The 11,862-nt window shown below is 41.4% G+C and overlaps 2 protein-coding genes across 2 annotated transcripts; both read left to right on the top strand.

Annotated features, from left to right (window-relative positions):
- Positions 1-1,144: 1,144 nt before the first annotated feature.
- LOC149092233 (uncharacterized) lies at positions 1,145-2,351 on the top strand. The gene is made up of 2 exons (XM_089260583.1): positions 1,145-1,836; positions 2,225-2,351. The coding sequence occupies exons 1-2, from the start codon at positions 1,550-1,552 to the stop codon at positions 2,349-2,351; spliced, it is 414 nt and encodes a 137-aa protein (XP_089116709.1). The 5' UTR covers positions 1,145-1,549.
- nAChRalpha2 (nicotinic acetylcholine receptor alpha2) lies at positions 2,265-8,529 on the top strand. Its single transcript, XM_030390129.2, has 7 exons — positions 2,265-2,646; positions 3,955-4,109; positions 4,180-4,360; positions 5,519-5,678; positions 5,906-6,491; positions 7,111-7,312; positions 8,215-8,529. The coding sequence occupies exons 1-7, from the start codon at positions 2,404-2,406 to the stop codon at positions 8,407-8,409; spliced, it is 1,722 nt and encodes a 573-aa protein (XP_030245989.1). The 5' UTR covers positions 2,265-2,403; the 3' UTR covers positions 8,410-8,529.
- The last annotated feature ends 3,333 nt before the right edge of the window (positions 8,530-11,862 follow it).

Genomic DNA, 11,862 nt, shown 5'->3' with positions numbered 1-11,862 from the left:
AAATAATAAACAAAATGTGAAAATGAAAAAAATGTTAACCATTATTTGTTAATTTATTTGCATTGTGTTCAACTAGCTAGCAACTAAATATCGATTAGTTTTGCAAGTACAAACAAGAATATTATGGAATTCATGTATTTGAATGCAATATTAATATATGCTAAATAGCGTAATTAACATTAATTAATAACAATTTATATACTCATATTTTGTAAACATTATAATCATGAAATATATCAAAAATCAAAATATCAATTTATTAATTCATTTCATGCATTATGTAGTATTATTTATGTGCCATACTTTTCAATATGTTTCATGATATGAAATCGATGTAGATTACCAAATGGATTAAATAGAAAGCAAATTTATATACTCTAAAGGCATTTATATGAAACTCAATAATTATCAATAAAATGGTACTAATATTTGCATAAATATATAGTATTAATATTTACTTATAGTATTTTAAAATTTGATTTATAATTAAACAAAAATCACATTAAAATGTTAATGTATATTTTTAAAAATTTCCAGTAACCATTGTATTTCATTTCAATGATTTTTATAAATAGAAAATATTTTATAGTAATCATTATATTTTTTGTAAATATTTCTTAGTTATTTTTATACATTGCTAAAATTCGATAAATACTAAATAAGTCATAATTGAATTGAAATTTCATTTATGATATTCAAAAAAAAATGATGTAAGCTCAAGAGTTTGTATTTGTGTCAGGAGCAGTAGCTGCTGCGTGCCATTGTCAAAGCAGAGGCCTCAACTCGGAGTCTCCTGCGGTTGTAGCTCTCATCGGTGTTGTTGAAGTTGATGTTGCTGCTGCTGCTGCTGCTGTTGCTGTCATCAGTCGGAGCAGATTACTGAAAAGCGAACAGTTTGCAGTGTGTGCAAGTTGCTATTGCTGTGGCACAATGAAGCCGCAAACACAACTCAACATAGCAATATGACACATATGCGAACGGGACTCAACCAAACGGCAAACCAAAACCAAAACCAAAACTCAAAAACTGAGCGTTGCCCACATTGCAACGGTAAACATGCAAAATGCTGTTAAAAGGTGTGTGTGCGCTGGCTGTGGGGCTGTGGAGCTGGGGGTGGCTATGCGGGTGTGCACTTTGTAGATATGTCCTAGCTGCATGTTAACGTGCATTTTAACGAATGTTGACAATTACGAAAAATTTGGTTTTTTGGTTAAACGAATGTGGAATATGCGCTACAACTGGGCGTATGAGTATGTGTGCTCGGTCGAATCTGTGTGGGTGTGGATGTGCGTGCGTGTTCGTGAGAGCTTTTTTCGTATGGGCCAAGTTTAGTTTGAAGTACTTGCATGAGCATTTTTTTGGGCTGTGGCTCGCTCCCAAGCAGGAGAGCATACAAACAGAGCGATTGAAGTTGTAATGGAGTCGCTGGATTAACAACCAAAGAGAGCAGCCAGGGAGAGAGGAAGTGAGAGAGCGAGAGCGAGAGCGTGGAAGAGAGAGGGATTGACAGCACAGGGCTTGGCTTAGGCTACAAAATGGGCAAGATTATATGAAAACACAGCCAGCACTCACTCTGGCAGCCGGGACCTCCGTCGCGACGGCAGCACTCAAAAAACAGGGTGACGCCCAGTGCGCAGGCGCTGCGCAGCATCTGCGCGATGCTGGCGACAAAGCGACAAAGCAGCACGAGAATGGATGCTGGCGTCGCAGTCGCAGCGACCGTTTGGCTGAGAGGGCCAAGGCAGGCTACAAAAACAAAACGCACGTCAGTATGAATTCTGTGAATATCTATGCAGGACAGCACGGAGCGAACGGCGTGCAAAGCCTGAGCCACAAGTGAAAATACAAATAATCTAGTCAGTTGAATAGTTAAATATTTGCCAGGCTGTGCATACGAATATTCAAATAGAATTAGTTGATTATTTATTATTCAATTACACATAATTTTTGCAAGTTTCCCTGTGCCACTGCCAAATTCATTTATTTGCATACATAGTCGGCTCTTGGACAACATCAGCTGCATGGGTGCAGCTCAGAGCTAGGCACACGAGCTCTGTTCCAGCTCAGCTGCTCTGCCGCTCAGCTGCTGCTGCCGCCACTGCCGCTGTCGCTGCCGCTGCCTAGGCTGGCATCGCCGTCGGAGCGAGTGCGCCTCATCTGCGTCGGCGCTGGCGCTGCGCAGCTGTGCGTCGAGTGTAGAGTTATTGCATTGGCAGTGTTTTAGCTCAACGCAGGTACTAAAAGCCGAGGCGAATAGAAGGAGAACTCGACACGGAGGCTGCTCTCGCAACTACGTCACGCACGCCAGGCAAGACCGAAAGGTAAACAAAAACCTGTGCGCGTGTTTTTAGTATCAATAAAACACCGGCCGAGCGCCTTCAAGGCAACCGTCGCTGTGACGTCATGGGGCGCTGGGCTCGGCCACGTCTGACCGTGCTCCTGGACATTTGGCGGCACTGCAAGCTGCTCTGCCTGCTGCTGGCCTTCCTGCTGGTCTTCTGCGAAACGGTGCAGGCCAATCCGGATGCCAAGCGACTCTACGACGATCTGCTCAGCAACTACAATCGGCTCATACGACCCGTCAGCAACAACACGGACACGGTGCTAGTCAAGCTAGGTCTACGCCTCTCGCAGCTCATCGATTTGGTAAGCCAATAATGCTCGAGCGTACAGGCTCGAAAGCACTCTCCAAATAATTAATGCAATTGCGAAACTCGGACGGAAGCACATTAGTGTACGAGCTGAGTGCCCAGCTCTGGCCCGATTCTTTTTTAATTAGGCGCTTCAATGGAGCACGCAGGCGACGTTGCGCCACATTTGCCAGCGTCACTTTATCGAGTGTGGCGCAAAATGTAGACGACCAAACAGTGCCACTAACTTTCAATCGTAAACATGGAAAAAATAGAAAAATAAGACACTAAATGAGACACGCCCCAAATGTCCCAAAGTCCGAATGGTCAAAAGCCTTGGCGGGGAGGGTGAAGTAATTTTTTTGCAGATGTTCTTTTAGCTAATTGCCTAATCAACTTAATTAGATTTGCCAAATTCATAAAATTTATTTTTTAAATAAAAATATATATTTAAATTTTAATTCCGATAATAGCGAATAGTCTTATGTATTATATAAGAAAGTACTTCTAGTATACTCCCAAACACATTTCATATTAATTTTATATTTTTATATTACATTTCGCTCAATACTTAAAATTTTATATGTTTTTTAAAGAATTCATGCAAAAATTTCGATCGATAGCTGTGCTGCCCATGTCTAAAAGCCATTTCTTGTTTTTAAGTGCTAATGTGATATTATGCTATGCACATTTCTTAGCAGCTTGACACTCAATTTATAAAGCATTTCAACAGAAATTCATTTCAGTTGCTCAAAAATAAACTATTGCGTACGTTCTCGTAACGCCAGCTTAAAGTTCACGACTGAGCATTTGTCAAATGTCGTGCGGCGCAGCCAGAGCAGCCAGAGCAGCCAGAGCAGCTAGAGCACACAGTGCAATTACTGCAGAATACTTTACTAGGTTAGCGGCGGGGGGCTGGGTGGGAGGCGGGCGACGGGCGACGGTAGACACAAAGTGCCGCTACCACGAGGCTTAAAAGGTAATAAAACAAGCCAAAAATCCAAAAACCGTAAACTGACAGCAAAAAGCACATTAGCGGCAGGGCAGAGTACACTCAGCCTCATGCTAGAGGGGCGAAGGGAGGCCGATAGGGGTAGCACGCAAGCAGACAGTCAGCCAAACAAACAGACAGAGAGACAGACCCAGGGACATAGGACATAGTACTCGCAGTGGCGGAGAGCAAGTGTAAGCGGTGTAGGAGGTAGAGCCGTAGCAGCTGCACCAGAAAGGAGCAGAGAAAAAATGCAAATCCTGCTTGATGCATGGGCGTCCTGTGTGCGCTTGTATATCTAAAGCGCCGGCTTTAATTTTCTCTTGCACACAGAACCTCAAAGATCAAATTCTAACGACCAATGTGTGGCTGGAGCACGAATGGCAGGATCATAAATTCAAATGGGATCCATCCGAATATGGTGGCGTCACCGAGCTCTATGTGCCATCCGAGCACATCTGGCTGCCCGACATTGTCCTCTATAACAAGTGAGTGCACCCACACCAACGCAAAGCTAAAGTCAACCTCTGAACTGCAGTTTGCATTCCACTGCCGCAGCGCTGACGGTGAGTACGTGGTGACCACCATGACGAAGGCCATTCTGCATTACACGGGCAAGGTGGTGTGGACCCCGCCGGCCATTTTCAAATCCTCCTGCGAGATTGATGTGCGCTACTTTCCCTTCGATCAGCAGACGTGCTTCATGAAGTTCGGCTCCTGGACCTACGACGGCGATCAGGTATGTCTACCATTTCATTCTATCTGTGTGCGTATATCTGTGTGTGTGTGAGCAATGGGGCGTGGCATTGTGGATTTATGGGCAACCATTTATATGAGCGCTGAGCGTGCGCTTACAAGCCTAAGATGCCAGGCGAACATCGAAAGGGCGTCGGCTGCGCTGCAGATTAAAATGTGAGAAATTGTAAAAGTGTAATTGAAACTTGTCTAACCGTTACCGTTACGCACACTTCCACCACACCCAACACCATCAGCCAGAACTAGAAATAGAAAAGAAACTCTCACACCGACCCACTCGACTCTCTGTGTCTCTGTCATAAAAATGCGCGGCCATAAATTAAAGCAAAGTGCGACTCCCCACAAACCATTGCCGCTTCCGTTTCCGCTGACCGGACATAGCACAGTGGTTGAAACTCTAGAAATTAAATTATCAGAGCACATTTTCAAAAAATAGAAATCTCAATGAAAATACATTTTATTTTATGATATTATCCAGCATTTTTTAAGGTCTATTTTTGAAAAAAAAAAAGAACTAATCAAACTCAGTTAAAATTAAACGATATTAAATTATTGGAAAAAAGTAGCTAAATATATAATTATACATGTCAATATTCAGTTAATGGCCTTTGGACATTTTTCACGTGTAATAAAGTTGAGTAAACAAATTTTATCATAATATTATTCAGAAATTAATCAATTCCCCCGTGGCTGACAAAGAACTAATAGAGCTTAATAACAAAAATCTCAACTCCATCCTAAGTATTTAAACAATATTTAATTAATGCTCTATAGCATTTTATAATTATCTAAGAATTCAGTAAATTGACCATAATTAAGGAAGTATGCTAAACATTTTGCTATACAACTAAGTTCAAATAAATCATTTTCAAGTTGCTTTAACGTTACTTTTGCTCCACTGTGCGACTTAGTCATTGTCAACGCATTTAAATTTGCTACTCTTTTAACGACTGCACTTGAGCCTCAACTCGAGGCAGCTCAAGGCGGAGCCGAAGATGTCGCCTCCAGGCGACTACAATGCTGACGAGGTGATGGAAAGAATGAGTTGGATGTGTCCGTCGACGAGAGTCACGCCCGCTGGCTTTAAGTGCCTTTAAGCTTGATGCGTTTTATGACTCTTTCAACGGCGCTCTCTTTGCAGATCGATTTAAAGCACATCAACCAGAAGAACGATAAGGACAATAAAGTTGAGATTGGCATTGATTTGCGCGAGTATTATCCGAGTGTCGAATGGGACATTCTGGGCGTGCCCGCTGAGCGCCACGAGAAGTACTATCCGTGCTGTGCCGAGCCCTATCCCGGTGAGTTTCGTAGAGTTTAAAGCTCACACTTTGCTCGCCAACAAGCGCACGCGAAAGCTCTACCCAAACTCACTATGAAAATCTTTACTCCAAACTCGAATCCAATTTTCGTGGATTCCATCATCGTGTCTCTCTTTCGCTCTCTCTCTCTCTCTCTCTCGCTCTCTCCCTTTGTCTTTCTTTTTGGAATATCATGCTGCTGTCGCTGGCTTCGATCAAATGTTCAGACATCTTCTTCAACATAACGCTGAGACGAAAGACCCTCTTCTACACGGTCAACCTCATCATCCCCTGCGTGGGCATCTCCTACCTCTCCGTGCTGGTCTTCTACCTGCCCGCCGACTCTGGCGAAAAGATTGCGCTTTGCATCAGCATTCTGCTCTCCCAGACTATGTTCTTCTTGCTCATATCGGAAATTATACCGTCAACGTCGCTCGCTCTGCCGCTGCTGGGAAAATATCTCCTCTTTACCATGTTGCTGGTCGGGCTGAGCGTTGTCATCACCATCATAATACTCAATATACATTATCGAAAGCCCAGCACACACAAGATGCGGCCCTGGATAAGGTCGTTCTTCATCAAGCGACTGCCCAAGCTGCTGCTGATGCGTGTGCCCAAGGACCTGCTGCGTGATTTGGCCGCCAATAAGATCAACTACGGATTGAAGTTTAGCAAAACCAAGTTCGGCCAGGCCCTCATCGACGAAATGCAAATGAACTCCGGCGGTTCTAGTCCCGACTCAATACGCCGTATGCAGGGACGCGTTGGCGTTGGAGGCTGTAATGGCATGCATGTGACTACGGCAACAAATAGGTGAGTTTTCCATTCGAGAGTCGCTCAATACATTTATGAAAAGCACAGAGTCATAATCAGGGTAAACTAAATATTTCATTACAATTAAACCCAACTATAGAAGCTAAACTAAATATACAAACAAAGCTTAATTAGTTTTTTGCATATTTTTTCATTAAATTATATAAATTGATTAATAATAGGATACAAATAAATAATGCTAGATAGACGGGCAACAATGCTAGCTTTCTAGAAAACACAAATATAAGAAAAAAGCTGGGAGAGAAAAGAATGCAAAATTAAATGAAGATAAACAAAGGGCTGCTCGGAGTAAACAAGTTGATAAAGGAAAATTTATACCCGTTGTGACTTATATGAAAGAAGCCAGTAAAAAGAGAAAAATTACAGCTAATGAAAACAATACCATAAAAAAAAAGAAAACAGGCGAAATGCGTGGGCAGAAATGAAGCCTTTGAAATATTAAGAAGCAAGACTTGATGAAGCAAAGGAATTTAAAAATAAAAGTCACGCACTTAATACTCTTCTTGGAGTCCATTTCCGAGTCCCTGCCACAATTCGACAAACGTCCCCTCATAGTGTGTGCTTCGGTTATATAGTCGGGATTAACTTTCTCTTGCAGATTCAGTGGCTTGGTCGGTGCTCTGGGCGGTGGGCTGAGCACACTGAGCGGCTACAACGGACTGCCATCGGTCCTTTCCGGCCTGGATGACTCCATGAGTGATGTGGCGGCACGCAAAAAGTATCCGTTTGAGCTGGAGAAGGCAATACATAACGTCATGTTCATACAGCACCACATGCAACGGCAGGATGAGTTCAATGCGGTGAGTTCTGCTGCAGCTGATTGAATTTTTAATTGAAAATTCCGTTTGGCCGGACGATGACGACAACGACAACGACAACGACAACGACAGCCACAGTAACGCATACGACAACGATGACAGCGACAGCCAATTGGAAAAGTAGGCGCTGGTGGTGCTGGTGGTACTGAGGCTGGGGCTTGAAGTGAATATGGCTTGACCATAGCCGAAAAAACCACAGAGAGCGCTTGGGGCGTTTCTTCTTGCCATTTGTAGTGGTTATCGATGTCTGATCAGCTCAACTGTTTAACTAGTGCACCAGCCAGACGGACTCTCTCTCTCTCCCTCTTTCTCTCTCTCTGACTCCGTCGGATTGTCCCTGTTTTGGTTTCATTTCTTTCGACTTATTTAAGCTTTGCTATATTTGCACTTTAAGACCACACAAAATCCACTTTTAATTGCTTTTGTTCAATTGACTGGCAATTGGCTGGCAACGACTCCATCCCACGATTCAATCAAATCCAGCAGCCGATGCTTTGTTCTCCATGCCAGGCGCTTGTTTTTTGATCCATTTTTATTTGCTTTGCTTTACTTTGGCTGTTCACACAGTTCTTTCTGCCATGCCATTGGAGGTTCATTTTGATTGATAACCAACTGGGCGCTGGCCGTAAGCAGATTAAGCGTCAGTGCTTAATGAAAGCAATCGCTCAAAGTGTGGGCTTAAAACGTGCTGTAGTTAGTTTGCCAATATTACTCATACGACCCTTTGTGCAATTTAAGCATACAATTCGCTCACTCAACTGATGAGAATACAAATATCTACATATATGTGTATTATACATATAATCTGTTTATGCATCATAAAATTTATGTTTTTTGATTGCACTCATGTGCGGTAATTGTAATTGGTTTTTATTCAATAACAGGAGGATCAAGATTGGGGCTTTGTGGCCATGGTCATGGATCGGCTGTTCCTCTGGCTATTCATGATTGCCTCGCTGGTGGGCACATTCGTCATATTGGGCGAGGCGCCGTCACTGTACGACGACACGAAGGCCATCGATGTGCAGCTCTCGGATGTTGCTAAGCAAATCTACAATCTAACCGAGAAGAAGAATTAAATTCAATAATACAATCCAAAAATAGTTAACATTGCGTATGTATATCTCTATGTCATGACATGTAAAGCCTGCCTGATTGCAAGCCCTAGCTTAAAATGTGTTTTAAAGAAATTAATAAAAATATAACAAAAAGCAAAGCAAAACAACTCAAGCAATATGCTAAAATGCACCTGTGGTTGCCCAGCTACGGGTGAGCAGCTGGCGCACTCTAATGCTGCCCGGGAATGTTTTCAGTAATGCAAAAATAAATTATTCTCTACAGCTTGCCGCACTTTCCATACACTTGCACAACTTTCGGGTATTTCAAAAATAAAGATTTTATAAAAAACACACACACAAACACAGAATTATTTCTCTAAGAGCACATTTCGTTGATGAAGTCGCTTTGGTAAGTAAATAATATGATTCGCTGACAACATCCAAGTCAGACTTTACGTTGGCAAGGATTTGCCGCGGAATGTGGGCTGCTATGCGTTGCCTTTATATCATAACTGCGAAATTAAGCTTTTTGAAAATGCGCAGCAAACGAGACCAGCCATGTGGAAATAGCTATCAAGGCCACTGGAAAAGCCAAAGACTCTAAGCGGCAGCAGCAGCGTAGCCCAACTTTGACAGTGTCTCAAAAAGTTAAGCGCCTGAAACATTTTCAAATGTTGCTCATATCACAATTTATTAGAGTGTGTGCCTTTAGCAGTTTATATACGTATATTTTCATATTTATAGATGTGAATTAAATTTTATTTAAACATGAAAATTTTAACAGAAAAATAAAAAAAAAAATTAAATAAATAAATAAAAAAATAAAATTATATAAATGTATCAGTGATTCTAAAGGTCTATTAACTAAAATTAAAATATTATCAAAGTATTTTCAAGTTCGATATACCTTTTTATATATTTATAGCTCATATATATACATAAACTCAGTCCCTTTATTTCTTCATATTATCTGTTCCAGCTTATCTGATGGTGCTAAGGAAATCAATGTCAAAGATTTCAGAAGCAAGTCGAGCTATGAAGCATATTTCTAGTATCCGTGGAGACTTTGTGGCAACTTTGCACTTGCTGCTGCTGTTGCTGTTGCAATGCCGCTTGCATTGTTGCAGGTTGCTCGTTGGCCCCGAGGCGGCCCCTAAAAGTATGCGGCAATCAAAAAATATTTGCACAACTATTTGTTAGAGCTGCAAAACTATTTCTATACAAATGTCACAATTTCTTTTCCTCCATTTCTATGAATGTCATTCAAATTGATGCTCAGCGAGTGGCCGGCCGAACCGAGCTGAGCTAAGTTGAGTTGAGTTGAGGCAGGCGGCATGCCACCCAATAACTATTTCACAATGCCAGCAGCCGTCGCCTGTCAATGTCAGTTTGTGAACAACAGTTGCAATTTCTTCCATGGCACAGACTGTGAGACAACAGCGAAACAGAAATTGATAAACCAGGCGGCTATGACTTAGCTCAACAAGTAAATTGAAGAAATGCGAACACAAAAACTACCATGAGAACAAAAACGAGCACTCCCACCCCAGTGTGCGCATATATTTCGCATACTTTTGCCACCATTCAGTTTACGCACACGCTGACGCTTATTCATTCATTCAGTCATTTATTCAAAGACGCCTCGACTTGGTTCCGCTCTCCCAACATGTTGACAAGTTCAATCTGTTGTGCCTGCCCCGACTCCGCCTCTGTTTAACACAGGCCCTCACTGGCTGGCTGACTTTTGTCAGCTTGCCGCATGTGTGCGTCATTTTTGCAACTTCCCGTCTGATTTTCCGAGTTCAGCGAACAGCAGTTCGTTTTATTTTCACTTCTTGCCTTCAATTTAAATTCATATTATTTCTGTTTCAAATTTACACACACGCACACACACACACAAACAGAGACATATGAGCAGAAACTGTTAAGAATGAAACTCACAAGCAATAAATATGCTGCCACTTCGTCATAAGAAAACACAAATGCACTGCAGACTCAAATAGAATTAGATAAAATATTAAATGAAATAAATGAGCATAGAGATGTTACGACATATGCGACAATAAGTAATATCAATAAAATAACAAAATAGAGTATACATATATCAAGTCAACTAGGAACTTTAACTTTGAGATAAATAATAAAATATTAAATCATTTTGTATTTTGATTGATTTTATTGATCATTAAATCGTAAAAAGATTATCAAATTTTAAAAGTTTTTCTCCTTGATGAAATATAAATATATCTGCGATATAGCTAAATTTATCTCAATAACAGAGAAAGAATAACATCATTTTAAATTTTTACAGATGCTATAATAATACCACAAATGATATTGCTGTACATATTACTTGAGTATTTGTATGCAAAAATCATTATTATTATATCCCTATAAAATATCAAACGAGTAAAGTTGATAACTCGCTAACTGATTCTGCTTGTTTTAGTGCGCATCTTTCTATAAAAAGAAAAACTCTTTATGAAGTAAGCCGTTTGCTTTTTTACATCCCTTGTGCATTTCGCACAACCTCTTTAGTCACTAACAAAATGGACGTAAAAGTCGCGACGATCCAGGCGCTGCACTCTCTACCCTGTCAAGTGCATTGATATTTTTTGGCTGTTCCCAGTGGTGCATTTCCTGTTTGTATTCATATATTCCTATATATATATATTTCGTGTACATTTCGATTTATTGCTATGCAAGAGTCAAGCTTTTGAGTTTCACATTTTTGCGGACATATAATTCATGGCACACTTTCTGGCGTGCAATTTAATTTCCCGCTGACTGCAGAAGCTCTGCAATCTATTTGATTTACCATTTATTTATGTCGCTCGACAAATTCAATTTGCTTTCAAAACGGTACACTTTTTACGCCCCAAAGCGAACGGATCGCTTCATGGACTGTATTCAACAAACAGTCCTAATGCAATTTCTGCAACGGTCAACGGTTAGGTTGACAGCCAGCTCTTCGGGTAGCCTTGATATAATTAACATTGCTTTGCAGCTGATGGCTGAGTGGCAGCCTTTTAAAGTGCCGTTAGCTGTTCGCTGGCCACGCCCCGCTGGCGAAGCCCACACGATTAGGGCGCGCGTGTCGGTTGTCTAATTTGATCGCAAAAACAATTTGTCGCGCAAAGTTTTTGCTGACAGCATTTTCCGTCTTTGTGGCAAATTTTGCAACGATTAATAAGAGCCAACGAATTGTGCAGCAACTGTCGACATTTACTGCAGCCGTCGCTGTGGCCCAGTTGAGTTGAAACTTAAACTGAATTCTGTGACATGCCAGAACTTTGTGACTGTCATTTATTTATGAATTGCTCGCTCGTAAAGTTGCTGCCACACACGCACACACACACACACGCATACACACATGCACGCACATGCAGATCACATCCAATTAGCATATTAAATTAAATAAATATTAAACTAACTGCTGTTGGCCTTCAGCCACACACACATTACGTATACGAC

This window comes from Drosophila navojoa, chromosome 2 (genome assembly GCF_054131105.1).
Source record: "Drosophila navojoa isolate 15081-1374.11 chromosome 2, UAZ_NAV_1.0, whole genome shotgun sequence".
NCBI lineage: Eukaryota > Metazoa > Arthropoda > Insecta > Diptera > Drosophilidae > Drosophila > Drosophila navojoa.
This window is presented reverse-complemented; position numbering and strand designations above follow the sequence as displayed.